Below are 23194 nucleotides of genomic sequence, written 5' to 3' on the forward strand. Positions count from 1 at the left end.
GAGAGTTAAAAAAGAGAAAATGAAGATTTTTTTTTCTTTACTCAAACTACATCAAAGGAAGATAAATTGGTGGTATTCTTTGAGGATTTTTGAGTACTGAGATCATAGAGAGTATGTTTTTCAAATCTAGACCGTTTACAAAACCGAAAAATAGTTAGGCTCAAAATTTTTAAGGTTGAATCAAGATTTGATTGAGGTTGAATTGTGATAATGTCATAATTAATTTAGAAATTAATTAAACTAAAAATAAAGGTATATTAAATTTGTAAATATTAACTGTAGGGGCAAGGGCCCAAGATCGTATATTGGGTCTTGGGATTTATCCGAGGATATAAATGGGTCCGAGGAGAAGCAAATAATTATTAGATATTCCCAGACCATGTCCCATAAGTAGAGAACAAATGAAAGGTTGTCCGAGGAGTACATCCTTCTCGGACTTAATGAATATGGTTCAGAATATATAATCCAGCAATTAAGGTGACCTTCAAGGAAGCTTCAATGATAGGGATGTGCTTCATGGACATATGAGAAGGGAGATAACCTAAAAATATCTAAGAGAAGGCTGACACCACCGCATTAAATGTATTGCAGCTACTTTTCTGACTGCATTTATGTGGAGAAGGCCTCTGAATAGTGCTACCTTGGCTACCACAACTAACAGAGAGTTAGAGAGGGTACTTGATGGGACAAGTACTCAAGTAGGGATTCGGATGATCAACAAGTGAAGGGTGAAAATGATTCAAAAGATGATATATAAGGTGAAAGACTCTTCATGGAATGGGGACCGAAAAAGAGAGAGAAAAAATAGTTTAGCAACCTAAATCATTCTGATATCTAAGAGTGATCATTATATGCAGGTTTAACCTCCTCGGACTGAAAGCTTATTGATATCAACATCCTTTATTTGTGTTTGATCATCATGCAATTTAATACTAGCCGTTGTCCAACTCATTAGGACCTAGTTCTTTGACCCATTCTCTACAAATTCATTGTATTGGGCTAATTGGACCAAGACTCCATACATTTTGGGCTTGGGCCCCAAAGTAGGACCTTACATTAACAAAATTGACTAAAAATATTTGAAATAAAGTTGAAATAAATTTTCATGATAGTATAATGTTAATAGGAAATAATACAACATAAATAAGCATGAAAAAAAACTTGTATAATTATCCTTCAAGTAGAAATCATTTGGATTAAATAACAAATCACTTCTAATTATTTTAGTAAATTCCCATGCAAATGAAGTATTCATAAATTACAAGTAAATTTAGCAAAGAAAACAAATTTAGTAATACTTAATAAATTGAAAGAGAGTTGATATAATAAGTTTAGTAATATAACAAATTGAAAGGGAGTTGATATAACAAATTTAGTAATATTTAATAAATTGAGAGGGAAGTGATATAATAAACTCCCACCACTCTAAAAATTATACAAAAATTATCACGACTCTAAAAATATTAGTTTGATTATTCCAAACTAGCGGCTTCTCTTGCTTTCTTTGTATTGGGGAAAATAAGAAGATGAAAGTCTTTTTTTATGAATCCGATTAAGGGGTGCCCTAAGGACAATTGTTAATTGATCATTTTAGGAAAAGGGAAATATAAAAAGCTATTAAAAATTAATTACTTTTTTCCTTTTTCCATAAAAACTTAAAAAAAAAATACTTCTAAAACTAGTGCCCGCATTTTTTTTTTTTTTCCTTTTTTCTTCTATTGGGGAAAATAAGAAGATGGGAGTCTTTTTTTTATGAATCCATTTAAAGGGTGCCCTTAGGGCATTTGTTGATGGACAATTTTAGGAAAAGAGAAATATAAAAAGCTGTTAAAAAAATTAATTAATTTTTTTTTCCATAAAAATTTTCTATAAAAAAAAAAAAAAAATACTTCTTAAACCAATGCCCCTAAAGTATTCTTTTAACTTTTAACTTTTCTCATTCGAAAAATAAATTGCATTAAATCTTTGGCAACTGAATTATTAAATTGGTCGTGTGACATATCCAACTAGTTCCAAAACCACTGTTTGTGTGCAATTTCCAACTTAATTCTTATTCCTTTTGCTACAAAGTTGGATCCTTCATGTCTCGCTTGACTTATACACCAACACCTAACCCCTCCAACCCGCCTTGGTGTTGTGAAACACGAATTGGTAATAGTTGTTTGCACTTTGTATTGAGATAATCTCCATTTCTTTGAACACATTAAATAGTTCTTAGCTAGAGTTGGCAATGTGGCTGTTAGCTTTATATAAGCTTTGTTTGGGAGCCTCGAGAATGATGTATTTCATTCAACACATTGGTTCGCATTGTTTAATAATATATGTTTCAAGTTTCAACAAGCAAAAATAGTAAAGATTTAGGATAAATGGATTTAATATAATATAGTCATCTTTTGAACAATAATTTATTAACAGTACAATCTAGCATAGATTTTAGATAGCTTATCTACTAAATATGCCAAAACAAAGATGAAATTCAATGTAGAGACCAACAACGATGAATGTATCAACATACCTTAGCAAAGCTAGTCATTAATCCAATGTTAATAAAAATCATGAACAACAATAGATTTTTATTTTATTTTTTTATATAATATAAGGTTGGAGTTGGGATTCATGTAGATGTTACCAAAATTAAATAAATTTGGTTTGTAAAAAGGTTTTTATTTTGTACATTCGACATATTCAGCAAGTATTATAAGGCATGTATCTCGACAATGGCTTGTAATCTTGATGTTTATATAATGTAATGCCTGAGCAATAGATAGCTATGTTGTCTTTCAAAATAACATATCCACTTCCTTTTATTCTTTGTTTTGTTCCTTTTTTATTAATTATTATTATAAGGAAAGAATTTGACGTTAACATTCAATGTCCAAATGTGTGGATCACTATCTTCTAGCAACAGCGTGCATGCCTTATCAAAGTTTTGTATACGTGCAACAAATTAAATTGCTACACCCTTTACTTCCTAAAATTCTTGAAACAAGAATCAAGAATGGTTTTTTTTCAAAGAAAGCAAGTCACATATTGTAAATGACAGGGCTAGTGTTGAGAATAAGGAAAACAGATTGTTATATCCTTTAAGAATTAACATCGGATTTTCTTATTACAAAATAGTAATCTCACCCAAGGGATCCAATTGAGCCAACCAAAAGCTTATGAACAGGATTCAACATATGTTTATTGTGTCAAAATCTTGGCTCTTGCCAGACTATAAAATCCAAGCAAACTAACTTATGTTTTAGCTATAATGGGCTTCAATACCTATTACATCAAGAGTCATGTAGCTCAATTGGTATATTTTAGTGTTTCCAACAGAGACATTAAGGGTCAAATCCTGAATCATTTTTCCTTTTGGACTTGCAGCATTGCACATCCTTTTCTGCGATACCAGTTGCCCATTATACATGAAAACCGCTTTGGTACCACGGCATTTTGCATCACATTTTTAACATCCCCTTTCTCAATATAGACTTTGGCCAGATAATACAAAATTAACTTTTATAGGGAAAAAATTAATAATAATAATAATACGAATTTACTGGACAAAAGCAATAACTTTTCATGCTGCTCCAGAATAATCTCCCTTTTATATATATCCACACTTGTTTTCTCACAAAGGTGGGAGATCTTTCACACAAAGCATGGGATCTGACAATAAACTATGACTAATTGGCTTCAACCCTCTCCTAACCCAGCGATTGACAAGGGACGTTTCAAATTTCCTCACCTGCAATTAAGATCGAAATGTATTAGATAGAAGTAAAAGAAACCATCACATCAACGAGTTCTATATATCAAGCGTCAAAATCATCTCATTAACATTTTCACTTTGTTTTCTGTGACAATGGAAGGCATATACCATTCTTCAGAACATAGGCCAGAGTACAATATATAAAATCATCACAAAAAATTGCATCCTTCGCCACTGGTTCAACAATAGAGCGCATGATTTCATTTAATGAAATCCTAAAGATGTTAGTTAAAATAGCACACCTCAGGAGCTCAACTCTATTGCATTTTTAAGGAACTTACACAGCAAAATGTAGCAAGATAATATTAGCCAAAACCAAATAGAAGTCCCTCATCTACCAATGAACACCTCCTCCCCTTGTGAGTGTAAGTTGGAGGATGAGATCGTAAGTTAAAGACCCAACAAGTGTGTGTGTAATTACAAATTAAAAAGTAAATCAATGTCCCTCATCTTAAACAGAAGGAAATGGAATGATCTCACATCTATATAGCAATATCTTTCTCCTTGCACTGCCTACTCCACGTCAACCAACTTCCTTAGGTTCAAGTTGTCTCTAATCTCATTCCTACCTCAAATCATGATAAGTATGATAATGTAAATACTCCTACTGCCCTTCATAAGGGAGTTAGTTCTTGCACACAATATCCCATATCAAATTACATTTCTTATCAAAATCTTTTACCTATATATGATTCCTCTGTGTCTCAATAATCTTCTATTTCTATTCATCACAACATACATGATGCACGACAAAACCAAAACGAATGGACCAACAAATTGAAGATCAAAAATAATAGCAAGAGCCTCGTAGCTCAACAGCATGGTCTAGTATGTCCAACAGAGATGTCTAGGATTCAAATCCCTCTTCCCCCACTTAAATAATAATAAATAAATATATATATATATATATATTTATATTTATATATGATTCTAAAAAATACAAAACAAATTTAATGTGTGGAATTAATCTTACAAATGACACAACCTTATCTTGATCCACAAAAAGTACCATTGTATTAATCCTTTCCACTTCATCAACCTTTTTAACTTCATGCACCATAGAGGAGGTGGATCAATAGATGCATTAAAGTCACTTTTCACAACAGGTGTACCCTCTTATTTGTTGCTCAGTAGTTGAACTTTCTCCTTATCAGGTAATGTGAAATCTTGCTTGTCAAAAGTAAGCTAAATATTTGACTCTTCAACAGGCCAAATTAAATCTACTACACATGGTTCAAATATTTCACTTGTTGTTTAGGGTCTACAATATGTTCTTGCTGCAAAAACATTTAAGCAACATATGCTGACACTTGTATTTCTCTATCAACACAAGGTTTTGGTGGTTCAATGTTATCATCTCCAGTATGTAAAGTTTTACCTTCAAGGTTACTAAGCAACCTTTCGATAGAATACTCCATGGATCCTAGTCGGGCATCCAAGGCATCAAACCTAGAGTCCAACTTCTCAATTTATGTTGACAGGATCTGGACAGTCATTGGAACTTCAACAGATTGTGCCATGGGAGACTATGCAGATTTCCTTATAAAAGGTCTACCTTAGAGTATTGTACCTTTGTGAGGAAATTTAGTCACTTGGATATGTAAGAAACAGGCAGCTGTAGCCAGCTCCAGTGCAAAGGCCAAATTTTGTGCAATGACTCATGGTATTTGTAACTCAGGAAGAACAAGATGTTGAAAGAGCTGGGGTTTAACACGCAGAAACCTATGCAATTATATTGTGGTAACAAGGCAACTATTAATGTTTCTCACAATCTTGTACAATATTATTGGACTACACATGTTGAAATTGATTGACATTTCACTAAGGAGAAGCTAGATGGTGGCATTATTTGTACTCCAAGTTTGAAGACCAGAGAGCAACTAGCAGATCATAAGCAAAAGAGTCTCACGTAGAGTTTTTAATACTATTTTAAGCAAGCTGAGCATGTTCAATATCTTCACCTCAACTCAAGGGGGGTGTTAGAATACATATTACATAGTATAGACACTATCTATGATTGTAATTTTTTCCCCTTGTTGTGAGGGCATACTTGTAATTTAGATATTATTATCTGATTATAATAAAAACTTCTCCTGTGTCCGTGCTTAGTGTAATATATTTGTTCACAACCTTACTTTAGAACCTTACTTGATTGGTTCTCTGTGTGGAGAAACCATCAGTTTTCTTCTATTTTAGATTTTCTTGATTTTTGTAATGTTCGTTTTTGATTTGTTCTCCCCTGTATACCCCCGGTGTACTTGGGTGTCTTTCTCTTTTTGATATCAATGAATTTTTATTACTTATCAAAAAAAAAAAATATATATATATATATATATATTTGTTCACAACCAATCTCACGCCCGAGAAAAGAACAATTGCAATAGGCCGATAGCAAGCGTAAAATTTAGTCACTTTATTATGAATGGAGTTTGACTTCAAATAGAATAGAATGGAAGAAATACATGAGACCAACCCTGACTAATTTGTTGAGGATCAATAGCCAACCCCAAAAATTTGGGATTAAGGCTTGCTGTTGTTATTGTATCTAAGTATAATAAAATTGGTGTTAAGGTAATCAAATTAAACTAACAAACCAATTTTTCTCCAAAATTGAACCTAAAATGGAATGAATTCACTCTAAATCGGAAGGAAATCTCTCTCTCTCTCTCTCTCTCTCTCTCTTTATGTAACAGAATTTTATTGATGCAAAGAAACTACCTACATATCTTTCTAAGTTCGTTTCCTTGATTCACATGATTTATGATACAAACATGCCAATGCATTACACATGCAGGGCGATTTCTCCAACACATTATATCAGTTTCTTTTGCTCCTATGGTTTGCCAATGGCTTTTCAACCAAAAAACATGTCCTGAGTAAGTATTTGGTCAACTTTCTACACATTGAAAAAATCCAAGCATTGTGAAGAAGACCCTCAAGCTAAGAATACCTCACTCTAAAAGATTGTATAAACCACTGAACCAGAATTCTGTACTGCTCTTTCTCATTCATGGTCAATATCTTCTTACTTTTTATTTCTGGTAAGTAACAAAATTTATTCATCAGAAATATATCCCTTGTACACAAGGTGTATACCACGGATACATCAAGTTTCAGGTCGAAGAGTACAATGATCAAGCATATCCAATATGGTGGAAAGGAAAAGCAGTCTAAATCTAGCAACCACTCATACAATGATTTAATGAACAACTTCAGATTCGAACTAGTCCTTTCACATCCCTCAAAGTGACAATTATTCCTCTCCTGCCAAAGACACCGCATTAAACAATGTGGAACCACCAGCCAAATTTCTATATTCCAATGTCGTCCAAATCGCCCTTGACAACAAGCCAACAATATCTTTTGTACTTTTTAAATGAACAACCAAATTCATGTATTACTTTTCATGTAAAATGCCATTTTAAAACCTTTTTTTTTTAATAAGAATTTTAAAACCATATTTTGTATGGCAGATTTGAAAAGGGAACAAAGAACAAGGCCGTTAATAATGTTTTCTTTCTTTTTCTTTTGCCCTGGCAGTGTGGGGGTGGGGGGGGGTGTAGTAACAATAATGTTTAGTATTAAGGAGGAAAAAAACTACCATCAAAATAGTCATCACAAAAATTTTGACTTGAAGTCTTTCATGTGATTTGTGAAGATGTGGAGTAGATCAACCTCAGACATTTTGAAGGTAATTCATTTAGTGAAAACAGAACACCAAACACAAAAGGATGCAATACATATACTTAACAAAAATAGGATGAAACGAAAGTGAAGGGAAATATGTCCGAATGGTTTTCTAATACTCCCCTTGTTGAGGAAAAACAATACAAACAGGAAATAAATGCTGAAGGCCAGGAAGCATAGGAGACATCAAGCATAGACAAGGGCAGTATCATTTACCACTCTTTTTGAAGCACAATTGAATGTGTATTCTGTTTGAGTATATGATTTCCTTCTTTTGTGTTCTTCTCATCTCTTTCTTCTACTTCTCTCATCCTCTATTCCCATTTAATTCTCTGCACTCTCCAATTGTTCCAAAATATCTAGTTCCTTTATTTTTAAAACTTGAAAATCCAATTTTGATACCCTAAAACATCTCTCCACCTCCAGGGCAACTCTCAAACAGACAGTCCTAATTTGTTTCACCACAAAATTTTAAAATACCTATTTCTAATTCCAATGACCTATCTACTTCAAAACCCATCCACAAACCCTTATAACTGCTACCTTCCATTTGCGAGAGAGCATAAAATCAAAATTCCAAGGCTGCCCTGCAGTACAGGGAGACGGAACTCTAATATAAGTCTATTAAACAGTCAAGTGGAAATTAATTACAAAGAAAAAGAGTTTTGTAAAGGAATGTGGCCAAGGACACTGCAAATTCAAGAATTACCGACATGCTGATACCAAAGACAATGAAAGAAATCAGGGGTTTCTATAGCAGGATAGAAAAAATCAGCAGGCCCATTCCCATCTTACACTCATCTGTGAGGCAATGTATTGAGCTGTCAAGACTCAGTTGAGCATATCTCAAGAATGACACTACATTCCAACTTTACATCCCATATTCTTTTTCAAGAATGTCATAGCAATTGCCTTTAGTGTAACAAAGAGGAAATGAAACTATAAAAATAACCAACCTGCCTAACAATGAATGGCTCCTCGGCAAGACTTAAAGGTCCAGTCAAAATAGTCAGAAATCCATTTCTATTCCCGTACACAATATCCGTTAATGGCCGATCACCAACCTGCCACAAATATAATTATGATACAAATATTTTTGCAACAAAAAATAAAACCATATATTCAAGTAGTTCAGTGAATTCTTGTCTACCATGATAAGTTGTGAGGATTTACAACCAAAGTGCTTCTCAATTTCTTCAGCCGTTCCAGCTGGTTTCTTCACCCCTAGGGCATAACATATAGAACATGAAATCAATGCTATATCGCATAAATTCATAGTGACTTAACATCAATAGGCCACATTAACTAAGTGAATTCAGCAAGTAATAAGCATGGAACTAAAGTTTTAAGGCTAAAAATACACCTAATGTTTTGACATGGAGTTGCTACTATTTTGCACAATTAGCAAAGCATTTTATAAAGCTATAGAATGTGGTCACTGTATAACATTTTTGCAAAATTTAAATTTAACAAAAAGAAAGAAACACTCACTATGCCTTATTACTTTAATTCCAATGGCCCCTTCGAGTGCCCTAGCTTTTGAACCATCAAGGTCATATTCACACAGCCCTAAAACCATAACAACAAGAACATAAGACAATACATTGACAAAAACAACACCACCACCAGTAAAATAAGCAAAAAATTTGCAAATGGGTCATGCCCAAATTACCAGCAGAGTTGCTGAACACGGCAATATCCGGGCCAAACACTGATTTACACCGCTCCAGAGACGAACCAAGAGGCCCCCACAAAGCCAATGAGTAAGGTACAGTGATAGTATTATCCTTATCAAACACAACACCCCTAAAACCCTTCCTATGCAGCTCAGCCCAATCAATATACCTTATATCGGGCACCGCCACGTGCGGCAAAGCCAGATGATGGTCCTTTACTACAACCATAGTTGAACTAGCAATACCTTCGAAGTTAATTCTCTGGCCCATCGCTGCTTTTAATTCTGCCCACCACATGTTTGTGAAAATTCCCCAGTCCTTTTTGGTCACTTTATCTCTGTAGTTCTCTTCTTTTCTTTGGTTTTGGGTATCTGGGTTTTGGTTATTTCCCTTGTCAGTGGCAATGCAAGAGTAAAACTGTGGAAAGAGTGAAGAGTTGAGATCTGGGTCAGGGTTGTTATTAGTATATTGTAGTGGTTTGGTGGGAGTGGTTGTTGGAATTAGAGTGAGGGCAGTGATGATGTGTTGGTTATTTGAGAGGGAGAGGTAAGTGGGTTTTGGTTTCTTGAGATGGAGAGGTTGGAAGTGTAAATACTGGTTTGGAATAACGGGGTAACAGCAGTTGGGGACTGGAGCAAAGGAGGTTGCCTGCATTTTTTGTTTTTGTTTTTGTTTTTTTATTTTTAATATTGTCTAATTATTACTAGTAAGCAAGTAGTAAGTCTTTTATTAGCAAAAAAAAAAAAAAAAAAAGTAGTAAGTCTTTTTCTTTTTCTTTTTTTAAATTTTTAGGGGTAAAGAAGTGCATTGCTAATTTTGGTACCACCGACATTTTGGGAGTGCTATTGAATTCTGATGGGCTTCCTCAATCAAGGGTGGATGGGCGGGCCTGGGCTGGGCTAACTTGCCCACACATCCACACCCGGTGTTTTTTTTTTTTTCGTTTTCTGTGTTTTTGTTTGGCGTGAATTTTTTCTTTCGATTTTATTTTTTTTCTCAGTTAAGGTTTGGCTCTAGACTCTAGCCTCCAACCACCGATAAGAAAAAATAAAATGAATACTATCTTATATAATTATATGACCGTATATATTTTTTCTTTTTATTGGTGAGTGGCTTCAAACATATTTTGACTTGAACTTTTTCCTTTTTTCTCCTCTTCTTTTTAGCAATTGCTATTGTATGTTTAGAGATGAAATTTTTCTTTTTATGTTAAACAGGATAACATTGCCTTTTTTTCCTCTTAAAAAAAAAAAAAAAAAAAATATATTTTTTCTTTTTATTGGTGAGTGGCTTCAAACATATTTTGACTTGAACTTTTTCCTTTTTTCTCCTCTTCTTTTTAGCAATTGCTATTGTATGTTTAGAGATGAAATTTTTCTTTTTATGTTAAACAGGATAACATTGCCTTTTTTTCCTCTTAAAAAAAAAAAAAAAAAAAAAAGGATAACATTGTCTTAATAAAAAGGAAATACTCCAAGAGTTTTTTTTTTTTTTAATCTCTAAAGCATCCGTAGCAGACGTTGTAAAAATTATGCCATTTTGCCACACCAAAAGCCTACTTTATTATTTTACCACATCATTTTACAATATCCCATTTATCAGATGTTCTATATTTTTACCACTTCATTTAAATATTAATTCTTTATTCTTTTCAATTCTTATTTTATTCTTTCTTTATTATTTGTTCAACGGTAAGAGCATTTGCAGCAGTGGAGCTAAAAAGTTATAATGCTATTTTAGCTCCACTCATATAGCAAAATAAGCTCACAGCAGTGAAGCCAAAGCCATAAAATTTGGCTGATTTGCTACAGTGCACATCTATAGATAGATGTGCACTGTAGCACTCATCTAAAAAAAAAAAAAAAAAATTTAAATCACCTGCAGATTAAAATAATAATAACTCATTTATTTTTTTCATTCTTTTATTCCCTCACCGGTCACTGTGCACACTCAGTTCTCTCCCTCAAGCTCTCATCTCAAGCTCTCTCTCCCTCAAGCTCTGATCTGCCAGCCCACTCCACGCCGTCGCCGTCCCGGCCGTCCCAGCCCACACCGTCGCTCCTTACCACCATTCTTCCTTTGTTCAACCTCACGAAATGCCTGTCCTCCTTCACCGGCCTCTCGTTCACGTTCTCGCCTCCGGCGAACGACACCGAAGGGCACCGCAGGAACACTACCGGCACCGCAGGAACACTAATCCACTCCCCGACATCGGAATCGCCTCAATGTCTTAGCCGATCCTTGGAGTGGCGGTGGAGAGCGAAACCTTGATTTGGGTTTTTTTTTTTTTTTTTGGGTTGAGCCTTGATTGAGCCTTGATTTGGGTTGAGCCTTGATTTGGGATGATGTCTCAGCCGATCCTTGGAATCGCTTGAGCCTTGATTTGGGTTTTTTTTTTTTTTTTTTTTTCTTTTTTTTTTTTCTCTGCTGTGGACCGGTGATGGTGTGGTGGTGGAGTATGTTTGTGTTGTGCTGTGTGGTGGTGGTGGAGGATGAGCCTTGATTTGGGTTTTTTTTTCTCTGCTGTGGACCGGTGATGGTGGTGGTGGTGGTGGAGTATGTTGTGTTGTGCTGTGTGGTGGCGGTGGAGGATGAGCCTTGATTTGGGTTTTTTTTTTTTTTTTTTTTTTCTCTGCTGTGGACCGGTGATGGTGGTGGTGGTGGTGGAGTATGTTTGTGTTGTGCTGTGTATGTGGTGGTGGTGGAGGATGTTTGTGCTGTGTGGTGGTGGTGAAATATTATTTTATTATAGTAGAAATATTATTATTTTATTGTAGTAGAAATATTATTTTATTGTGGTGAATATATTATTTTATTGTGTTGAAAGTTAAAATAGATCCACTGCTGCAGCATGTGTGTAGCTAAAATAGATAAAGTAACTTTTGGTGGAGCTAAATTGCTAAAAATTTAGCTCCACTGCTGTGGATGCTCTAACATTTTATTCTTTCTTTCAAATCTCAATGTACCGTACAGTTGCTGAGAGTGAAAGAGAAATAAAAAATTAATAAACCCAATATACCACATCTTACCGTACAGTTGCATATTTGTGATTGTACTGTAGCAAGTTGCAAAAAATATAACATTTACAACATCTGATAAATGGGGTCAAACTTAGTTTGGTGTGGGATATGTGCCAAATATTTAGCATTTGGCACATATCCAACGTCTGCTGTGGGTGCTCTAGTAGTACTTTTTTTAATGTTTCTAATGGAGGTCTAAGGTTAAAATATTTCAAATGTGAAATGCCCCCCTTCCCTATTATAAGTTTATAATTATCAAAATAAAAATGAAATACTCCATAATAATTATAGAGTAATAATGTCTATTACACATAACGTACACATATTTCAATTTTTAAACTAAAATCGTGACTTCAAATTACAATTTTTATTCAAAATTGAAACGTGTGTACATAAATCATGATTTCAATTCAAAAGATAAATTATGTATACCATGAGTTCATTGTATACTAACAATTACCCATATAATTTATGAAAGAAAATAAAAACAACAATAATATGAAAAATATCTCCTCCATAATAACAAACTAGCACCATCACATGCACTTCGTGCATGCAATGAGGATTTTTTTTTTTTTTTTTATAATGTCATAATTTTTCATTCATTCCAATTTGAGGTTTACACGTTTTCTCATTAATAATACACATTTAAAACTACTAATACAACCAAGAGTGTCATAAAGTTAACTTCAAAAAATGAACAAATATTACACGTTTATTTTGTAGCAAAAAAACCAGGAGAGTGACCCTATTTTTTAGGTAATGTTTTAATAAGAGTTAGAGTTGTATTTTTACCAGATTATTTTTTAATTTTGTCTCTACTTAAATATAGAGGTGTAAGAGCATTTTTTAACCAAAAAAATGAGAGCCCAAAAAGAGGGAAACTTCTTAAATAGTAATATAGATACCATCAGGAGTAATTCTATAATTGCCTATTATCTATTATGAGCCCGTTTAGTAATGTTGTTCTAATAACGTTATTTAAGTACTGTAAAAATACGTATGGATAAAATTGTGTTGTAGAAATACGCATTGTGTTGAACAACGAAAACTTTATTTAAACAACACAACCTAATAGCCCTATATCTTTGTTGGTCAACGCGCCATTTGCAAGTAAGAATTTTAGTTTAAACTTTAAATTTAAACAAATAATATATAAAAGCTTAATAATTCAAAATATTTACTAAAAAAATACAAAATCTAACCACATATTTGAGACCCACATAACATTTCATTTGTATAATAATTTAACACTACAAAAATGTGAGTCCCGGCCACCTGTTATAAGAAGATAATTTTATGAGACCGTTTCATTTCATGAGAATTAGAATTGTAGATTTGGGGGCAAATAATTAATTTATTGAAATTGGTTTCTACTCAAACAGTAAATGACCCTTTCTTCTTTCGTAGTACCTAAGTGGGTATCAATTATCAAACCAACCCGAAATTTGAAATTTCCTCGAGTCCTGGGTCGAAGGTTCAACATCTTCCTCCATGGCCAAGTACACTCACCAAGGATTTTGAATTTCTATAAACTCTTGGCTCTGATCAACTGAGTGTGGATCCAACACTACGTACCCTGCACGGTGGTTGAGAACGGATCTCATGAATTAAACTATTTAGTAATTCAAAAGTGATCATAAACCAAATTCTTTTAATTTAAACTGGGATGTGTAAAGGCCAAAATTAATCTCAAACATCAAATATGCCACAAAACAATGTCATTTTTATGAGAAGTAATTGTTTGTATTAAATAGTCAAATGATAGATGCATTTGGAACATGCAATTATTTAGTGCTTTTGGAATACAATAGATGTGTACTCTTCCCTTTCATATGAATAATGAATTTCACTATAAATTTAATTGGTAGAACTTAGTGTATATTATGTTGAGAAAAGAGAACACATATTTATTATGCTCCCGAAACATTAAATAACTACTCATCCCGTATGCATATAATCCAACAAATCTCACAAATTTTGCTCTTAGAGTAATTTGAATCTTAAACCTATTCAAGAAGAAAATGTACCAGTAAATTAATTACAATTTATTACTTTATCCATTTCGTTCTGTCAGTGCCTAATTAATAGTAAGTTCTTAAAATTTTTTTCTAGTTTTAAAAATAAAAACTAGAAGCTTTCAAAAATATTTAAAAAAAAAAAAAAAAAAAAAAAAAAAAAAAAAACAGTTTTGAAGTCACTATTTGGTAGGGAGTTTTTTATTTTAATTTTGAAAAACTAGTAGCCAAGATCACACTGTAAATAAAATAATATAGGATAAAATAGTTCCAATTGGCAATTAGTTTAATTGGTAAAGTTTATTGTAATCGAATAAGTGATCTAAATTCGAATCTTGCTTACACCAAAAAATGAAATTCATCAATGTCTTGATTTAATAATAAAAATGGTAATGCCTAAAGTTTCAATCTTTATCATATCTACGCAAATTGTACATTGTTTTCAATTATTTCAAAAACAAGTTTAAAACATATTAACTAGTGAGGGTGACTCTGACTAGTTATTTGTCACTTTTATATGTGTTCAACGTCTTTTTTTTTTTTTTTTCACCAATCACAATTAGGGCTGTCCATGGGTCGGGCAGGTCGGGTTTGTGCTCAACCCGCCGCCGACCGAGAAACTGATCGGATCGGGCGGTTCAGACATCCAATTGGTTTCAGGCGGGTCGGTCGGAGTCAAGATCTGAGGTTCCGGTGAGAAAACGGCGAAAAGTCAGTGAGATTTCACCAGATCTGGAAGAAATCTCACCTGATTCGATGAGATTTCACTAGATTTGGACGAAATATCACTAGATCTACTTGATAAGTCGCCGAAATATGAAAATTTGTTGCCAAAATCTGAAAATTTGAAGTCGGAATCCGGAAATTTGAGGCCGGAATCTGGAAAATATCGCCGGATTTTGGAAATCTCGCCGGAATCTAGGAAAAACTCACCGGAATCTGGAAATTCTTAAACATCGGTCAGATCGGATTTTTCGGGTTTTGGGAGAGGAAAACCGAGACCGACTCGCCGAAGTCGGTTTTTGGAAAAAATGATCCGCCGCCGACCGGTGACTTGATCGGGTCGGCCGGTTTCGGATCGGTCGCCGGTCGGATCCTCCGGGTGGGTCGGGTTTCGGATGGGTCTGGACAGGCCTAATCACAATCAACCATATGGAGAGTTGTTACAAAAGTTGTCACATCAGTTTTTTACTTAAAATTTAATATATCCTACCACACCTAATAACACCTTATAACACCTTATATGATGTTATTTTGTGTGATCATATGTATCTACGTTTTAGTATGATAATGTGGCATGTCCTCATTAAAGATTGTGAACCAAAGGATTTACACCAAGTCCTTGTAAAATTTAATCTCTTTATGCTTGGATTGGTTAATTAAAGATGTCATAGAAATCATATTTGGGGAAAGATGAATGAGTAATAAAGATTTGATTTTGACATATGAAATGTGGGATTGTTGACGTTTGGATTGGGTCAAAGTATCGAGGGAATGAAATTAGAAATTAGTTCTTATGTTGTTGTTGCATGAAATACACAGCATGGGTAGCTGAGTGCCTATGCTATTGTTGCATGAAATTTATGCAGTTAAGTTAATGAGGGAAAGTTCCTTAATAGTGAACTTTCTTTGTAAATTAACTTATACTGATATCAATAAGGTTTCGACCTTTATTCCCCACACCCACCCTCCCCAAAAAAAAAAAGTTCTTATCAAATTCATTCCTGTATAGTTATAATCTAAATAGTTCTCATCAAACTAGAATTTATTCTTATCAAACTAGTTATGATCTGTGCACCTTAAGAATTATTTCATACATATGTCTTACCTGTATAGTTCTTATCAAACTAGATCCAACACCATGTTTATAGTACTGGAGTTTTTGTTTACTTGGTAAATATCGTTTCTTTTTCAAATAAAATATATTAAAAAAATTGACAAATAGAACTCTTAACAAATTCATTTTGAGTATTTTGTTAGGGATAACAATGGATGCCTCAATGAAAGTACTTGTTCCTCTTAATATTAAGTCCATTGAATTTACGCCATTAAATTAAAGAGATGGAGGTCAAATGAGGTTGCATTTTATTTTTATAATGAGTACAGAAGGAAGACATGTTTTAATGCTAGAAAAGAGTACGCAAACAAATGTAAATAGACCAGAATAGTTACTTAAAGAGATTTTTGTGCACCAAGGAGGGAATTCGAGACATGGACAAGCGATATCATACCAGAAATAAAACTCACGCATAAACAAGACGTGGTTGTGAAGTGCATTTGGCACGGTCACAGCCCAAGGCCTCGTCCTAAGCTCCCACTACCACACGATGGATCATACAATATATGTCCTATTTAGAGGTAGGGGTTTAGGGGATTTGAAAATTCTTATGGCTAATCAATATAACAAGTGTCACAAGATCCAAGATGTGTGTCAAATGCAACACGTAAGTTTCCTCTTGATGTAGCCTCTGTGTTATATATGATGTTTCTTGTTTTGAATTCAAGTTCAGAACAACCTGATCCTTGCTAATAGTGGATCCACCAGCAAGCATTCAGGCCCTTGAAGGCACCTTTGTGATCAGCAAGCAACCTGGCCCACCGGTAAGCCTTGAGGAAACACCATTAATGGTGAATTTAATTAGATCATTCATTAACATTCAAATTTAAAGACAAACCATTAAAGTTTGGGTTGCTTTTTCCAAACTAATGTATCAAATTTGTTAAACCCAAAACATAAAAGATAATAAGTATTTTTATTTTTTGAAAAAATTTGATATTTACGAGAGGGAACTGGAAAGATTTGAACTCTAGACATCTTTAATAAAAACATTAAAAAATACTAAAAAAACTGGCATTTATTTATTATTAGTTTTTAGATTTCACTTCAATCATTTTCATTATGATATCAATTAATTTGTAAGTTTTTTATGGTAAAATTGATAGTAATGTTGGCATTTTCAAAAAAAAAAAAAAAAATTTAAAATTTAGTTTCCTATGTTGCTTCCTCATGCCTTATTTAAATTTGAGAGCAATGTATTTCCTTCTCCCCCCACTTATGTCATATTAATTCAGAAACCCAAATGAATTGAGTTCACAATTTCACATAGCCATAAAGGCTGTAATGCCAGTGAAATTAGCAACAACCCACCATAGACTAACAACCTGTATTTCTAGTTCGAGTTCTCGTTTTTTTTTTTTTTTTTTTTTTTTTTTTTTTTTTTTTTTTAAAAGAAATTGATTTGGATTTAAGAGTTAACAGCTTCCTAATTCAAGGACAACCTATTTAAAGACATTATTGCTAGGAGCAAGAATATCCATTCCATTGTTTACTAATTTTATCGATCACACAAAACCGTGTCTTAATTTTACTAGCCTGTTACCAGTTCTGAACTTTGATTTTTGCCAGCAATAATATTCAAAGGCTATCTATTCCAAGGGCAACCATACATACATGTATCTATATATATAGGCTGCATAACTCAAATTTCTACCATCAAACAACCTCATATATCTCTTTAAGCAAAAATCTCTTCCTTTTTACAGCTCTATGTGAAAATAGAGAAAATGTCTTCCTCTTCCCAGGCTTCATTGAGGTTTTTGCTTTCCATCTTCATGAGTGTTGTTATGGTCACCTTCGCCAGCAATTTCTATAACGACGTTGATCTTACATGGGGTGATCACCGTGCGAACATACGCAACGGCGGCCAAATTCTCACGCTTTCTCTTGACCACGAATCTGGGTCTGGTTTCCAGTCCAAGAATGAGTACCTATTTGGAAGATTCGACATGCAAATGAAGCTAGTGCCTGGGGACTCAGCTGGCACTGTGACAACATTATATGTGTGTAACTCTCTTTGCATTTCATTTGTCCTTTTTTTTTTTCTAGGGCTTGGATAGCTAGTATAATTCTAGGAATATTTTTTATGTGTACAAAAGTTGTTCATATATATATAAACCCTGTCTGTCTGTCTATATACGTGACCTACTTTTCTTTTTACAATTGAGATAGAATTTATATACAATAGTTTGTGCACAACTCTTTTGCAAATAACACAAGCCTCTAATTATTAGATTTATGATTAATGCATGCAGTTATCTTCACAAGGAGGAGCCCACGATGAGATTGACTTCGAGTTCTTGGGGAACTTGTCTGGACAACCATATATACTAAGTACAAATATATATTCTCAAGGAAAAGGAGACAGGGAACAACAATTCTATCTATGGTTTGACCCCACAAAGAACTTCCACACTTACTCAGCCATTTGGAACCGCAGAAAGATAATGTAACATAAACTATTCACCTTCAATCTTTTCAAAACTTTCCGACTTCTCATTATGATGATTAATTTTTAATATATATATGTGTGAATTCCTTTTTGCCTTTTTTCAGATTCCTAGTGGATAACATACCTATCAGAGTGTTCAGCAACTTGGAATCCATTGGTGTTCCATTTCCCAAAAGCCAACCAATGAGAGTTTACTCTACTATCTGGAATGGTGATAGCTGGGCTACAAGAGGAGGACTTGTGAAGATTGACTGGAGCAAAGCACCTTTCACAGCAACTTATAGAAACTACATTGCCAATGCTTGTGTTTGGATATCTGGGAAGCCATGTCGCAACAAGTCCATCAATGCAGCGGAAAACGTTTTCGCTGAGGATAAAGCAATACTTGGTCCTAAGGGCAGGGAAAGACTCAGATGGGTGCAAAAGAATTACATGATTTACAACTATTGCACTGATCTCAAACGATTCCCTAAAGGTCTACCACCAGAATGCAAGAGATAAAGCTTCCTGTAGAGAGTCAAAATCCGTGGATTAAAGTGCTCGTTTGTTTTATCTTAAAAACTCAATCTCATCATTTTTATACGTCGATTTATGTATATAGATATAAGAAAAAAAATTTACAAAAAAATTTCACTCTTTTTTCCTTCTTTGAGTGTAATAATACTTTTACAAGTATTATCTATCAATAAAGTTGTTTTTTTTCTATAGTTTGTAACCTGTTATTTAATGATAATGAAGAATGTTTATTCTTTGTCCTTAATAAATACAATAACAACTAAGTTTTAGTCTCAAAATTAATTATAGATTCGATTATATAGTCTTAACAACCTAATAAAAACAAGCAACAGGTATTTTTTTTTTCTGTAACATATTCTATTTGAAGTCATGCTCTCTAAACCACTAGAGCTTGAGAATTGATTTCATTAGTTCCAATTAAAAATAAAAGCATAAGAGCTACCACTTATAATTAAGGTTATAAATGAACTAAACTGTTTATGAACAGCTTGAGCTCGGCTCAAGAAAAAACTTGTTTATGTTCATTTGTTTAGAAAACAAGTCAAATTCGAGTCTCAAGTTTAGGCTTGATTATTAAACGAGCCAAACTCAAACAAAATAATGTGTTCGTAAACATGCTTGTGAATATAGGGGTTCAATTTAACTATATATAATATTATATTTTTATATGTATACTTGTCTAAAAATATATTTATATAGACTTAAAATCTGATTGTATAAGTTTGTTAATAGGTTCATATAATATTAAATAATTATTTATCGCTTATTAATATTATAATATAAACAATCTATACATAATCAAATTTTATAAAATTGTGAAAAGGTAAAACATTTTAGCCATTGTAAGGACAAAGTTTAGAGCCTAAGTCCGAACTGTATGGAATCTTGGTCCAAAAAACCCAATACAATGAATTTTGTAGAGTGTGGGTCAAAAAACTAGGTTTAAATGAGTTGAGTAATGACTTGCATGGGATTAAGGAACAAACATACAAGAATAAAAGTTATTATGATCAAAGGACCTTCTGTCCGAGGAGACTTGGAATTTTATTTATGAATACAGATCACCACATTAGGATTCTTTTGCATGCTACAGTATTATCCTCTCCTTTTTTTCGCCCCCTTCTTCATAGGGGCTTCTCTACGTTATATAGGCTCTTCTTGATCATCTAGGTCTTACACTTGTTGATCATCTAGACCCCCACTTGAGCACTCATCCCATCAGACACCCCTTTCAGTCCTTTGTGAGTTGCAGTAGTTAAGGCAACACTGTTTAGGGGTCTTCTCCACATTAATGCGACTAGAAAAGTAGCTGCAGTGCATTTAATGTGGTGGTGGCAGCGTTTCCTTAGATATTTTGAGTTTTCTTCTCTTTCACGTGTTCAGGGGGCGTACTTCAACCGCTTAAATATACACTTGGTCTAGGTTTGCCGTGTCCGAGGAGAAGTTCCTCCTCGGACTTTCTTCCTTTTGTCTCCTAATGATGAGGCTTATAAAGTAGATCACCTAAGTTATGTTTCTCTCCTCGAATTTATTAGTGTCCTCGGATAAGGCCAAAGGCTCAATACATTATTTTGGGCCACAGTCCCCACAATAGCCCCTCAAAACTCCGATTTTTCTCTCCCTCCGAGGAGAAAAGCGAGGTTTTGATTTTTTTAGAGAGATAAGATCAATTAATTTTTACTTCACACCTGCAGGAGTGGTTGCTTCTGACACGTCATAGATTACGAGGCGCTATTAATTGTTCCAGGTGGCCTTGTGTTCCCCACATCCAACGGCAAAGAGTAGATCCAACGGCTGGCATTCCTCCTAGAATTTTGAGCGGGAGCAGCCTTTCCCCTCCTCTCCTACTATATAAAGCCTTGAAGAAACTCTTTTGCCTTTCTTTTTTTACGAACATCCAAGAACTTCAAAGAATTTCAGTGCCCAGTCTTTATAAAATGTACCTGACCTTTGAGTTTCCGTAGTCATTCCTGTAAGAAGTTTTTCCTTAAGAAGATCTCTGAAAGCTTCAGAGATTATTGTACGATACCCGTAAGTTCTCATTCCTTTGCATTTCCCCATTTTCATCTCGGCATTCCTCCTCAGCCCTTCAGTTCATCTAGATGGGTAAATTCAAGCATTTAGTAGATACACCTGCCGCCATGAAGGCTTTAAGAGCTAGGTACCGCATTCCGCAGGGGGTGGTTTTGGAGTATTGTCCTCCGGACCGAGTACTGACCGAAAGAGATGTGGGTGAAGTCATCATTCCCATGATTGCTTTCATAGAGGGAGGAATGACGCTTCCCATGCATAGGATCACCCGGGATTACTTGCTTAACCATAGGTTGACATCTTATCAGTGCACCCCCAACCTATTTAGGGTCTTGGGCAGCATAGATGTCCTGAACGAGCAGATAGGCTTGGGTCTCACATGGCACGATGTGGTTCACATGTACGAGTGCCACCATCTTGCCAAATCGGGGTACTACCTTAAATCTCGGTCCGAGGTTGTTAGGCTAATCTCTTGTCTTCCTAAGTCCAATAAGAGTATGAAGGATGACTACCTATTTGTCTTGGGGGAATGGAGTGACGGTCTTCATTGTCCAACTTGGGCAGGAGATCCAGGTGCGGTACCTTTAGGATCAATCCCTTGGGAAGGGGATTTAACCCTTTAGTTTTATCCCTTTCACTTGGAAATTCAAACTTTTTTTTTTTAAGAAGATATCTTTTTAACGATCTGACTACAATTCCCTTCTCGGCTATTTTGCAGATAGAGCCCACGTTGCTCCTCGGCTCAGCCATATAAACGTTCACGCCCTCAACTACCTTCTGAGGTTAGAGATCTTTGTTCACGAGGACGGACAATTGCATGCCGCTCACTTGATCTTGGGTTACGAACCCTTGTCCCGCGCTTTTTTGGACGTCGACCAATCAATAAGAGCTGGTAGTACGAGGTTATCTCGGATCGACGTATCGAAGCCAGGATTCTTGGCTTGAAGGGACCTTCTGTCAGTTACCTTGCCAATTCTTCAGAATCCTCAACTAGTTGCACAGCTACCTCCATAAGACAATCCCGGAGCTGCAGCATTTGTTGAAGAGGAGACTGAGTCATCTCGTCTTTCACTAGAGGAAGGGATAGACAAGTTCTATTTTGAGGAGGATAACCCAAAAGCTCCCCTAATTGAACTCTCGAACGCTAAGGGTGAACCGGATAAAAACTCTGCAATTTGCGTTCCTCCTCTTGTTATTGCTTACCCGGACGATTCCTCCGACGAAGAGGTGGACAACATGACCTCAAACAAAGGCAATAAAAGTTTGCGGGAGCTTATGGCCGCTCGGGGTAAAGGGCAAACCTCGAAGGCGCCCATTAAGTCCCAGGCTCTCTCCAACCTTCCTCCAACTCCTCCACAGGTCCCCACCGACCTTGGCCTAAAAGTCAATCCCGACTTGAAGAAGAAGAGGTCGGTCGAGTCCCTTGAGGAAGGTGAGGTAGGTCCTCGCCAGGGCACGAAACAACAAAAAGTGACCCGAGAGCCTCGAGACAAAAGGGCTCCATCGATGGAGAGTCGAGATGAGCTGGAAAGGGCTGAAGTGTACGTCCCGACGCGTACTTGAAGCCCTCGGCTCAAGGTGGACGGAGCATCAATTCCCTACAATGCCTCAGTCCGAGAGTACCAAAAGGGGCCAAGCAGGGTACATCGCTAAAGCCCTGGAGCAACCCATGCTCCTTCCTAGGGACATGGAAGCTTACAGGCGCTTTTCGCAGCATGAACTTTTCCTGTCTCTGAAGAGGGACCTTGCGATGGTAAGGTAACTTATCCTCTCACAGGCATAATTATTGAGCCATACTCTGCTCTAACTCATGTCATTTTGTGATTTTTGGGCAGATTACTCAGCAGGTCTTTATGCCGAGGAATGGTGTCGCGACGCTCGCAAGATGGCTGACGCTGAAGCCATCTCTCGTGCCGAGGTAGAGAAGACACTAGGGGCCCTCAAGCAGGAGCAGCATGAACTGGTTAAGAAGTTCAAGGAGGCGGAGTCAGGCCGTAAGAGTGTTGAGGCTGGCCTGAAAAACGCTGAAAAACAAGCTGAGGACCAACACCAACTGTTGCACGTGACTGAGATCAACCTTGCCACCGAGAAGCAAGCCGTTCTGGATCTCAAAGCCGCGTTGCCGAAAGCTAAGGAAGAGGTCCAGCTAGCCAAGGAAGCAGCCGAGGCTGAGAAGAGGTTTGCTTATTAGCTTGGAGTG

General features: G+C 35.4%; 2 protein-coding genes across 3 annotated transcripts; one reads left to right on the forward strand and one right to left on the reverse strand.

The window, feature by feature from the left end:
• Positions 1-3168: 3168 nt before the first annotated feature.
• LOC115957894 lies at positions 3169-9799 on the reverse strand. Its single transcript, XM_031076236.1, has 5 exons — positions 9117-9799; positions 8936-9013; positions 8595-8668; positions 8401-8508; positions 3169-3733 (listed from the first exon to the last, which is right to left on the reverse strand). The coding sequence occupies exons 1-5, from the start codon at positions 9772-9774 to the stop codon at positions 3617-3619; spliced, it is 1035 nt and encodes a 344-aa protein (XP_030932096.1). The 5' UTR covers positions 9775-9799; the 3' UTR covers positions 3169-3616.
• A 6871-nt stretch (positions 9800-16670) lies between these two features.
• LOC115957888 (xyloglucan endotransglucosylase/hydrolase protein 15-like) lies at positions 16671-19109 on the forward strand. Of its 2 annotated transcripts, none has more exons than XM_031076231.1 (4): positions 16671-16759; positions 17702-17998; positions 18251-18444; positions 18552-19101. In XM_031076231.1, the coding sequence occupies exons 2-4, from the start codon at positions 17723-17725 to the stop codon at positions 18946-18948; spliced, it is 867 nt and encodes a 288-aa protein (XP_030932091.1). In that variant the 5' UTR covers positions 16671-16759; positions 17702-17722; the 3' UTR covers positions 18949-19101. The 2 variants fall into 2 exon arrangements, with proteins under 2 accessions (XP_030932091.1, XP_030932092.1); XM_031076232.1 differs by having other exon boundaries at positions 16687-16759; positions 17741-17998; positions 18552-19109.
• Positions 19110-23194: the final 4085 nt, after the last annotated feature.

Source organism: Quercus lobata, chromosome 8 (genome assembly GCF_001633185.2).
Source record: "Quercus lobata isolate SW786 chromosome 8, ValleyOak3.0 Primary Assembly, whole genome shotgun sequence".
Taxonomy (NCBI): Eukaryota; Viridiplantae; Streptophyta; class Magnoliopsida; order Fagales; family Fagaceae; genus Quercus; species Quercus lobata.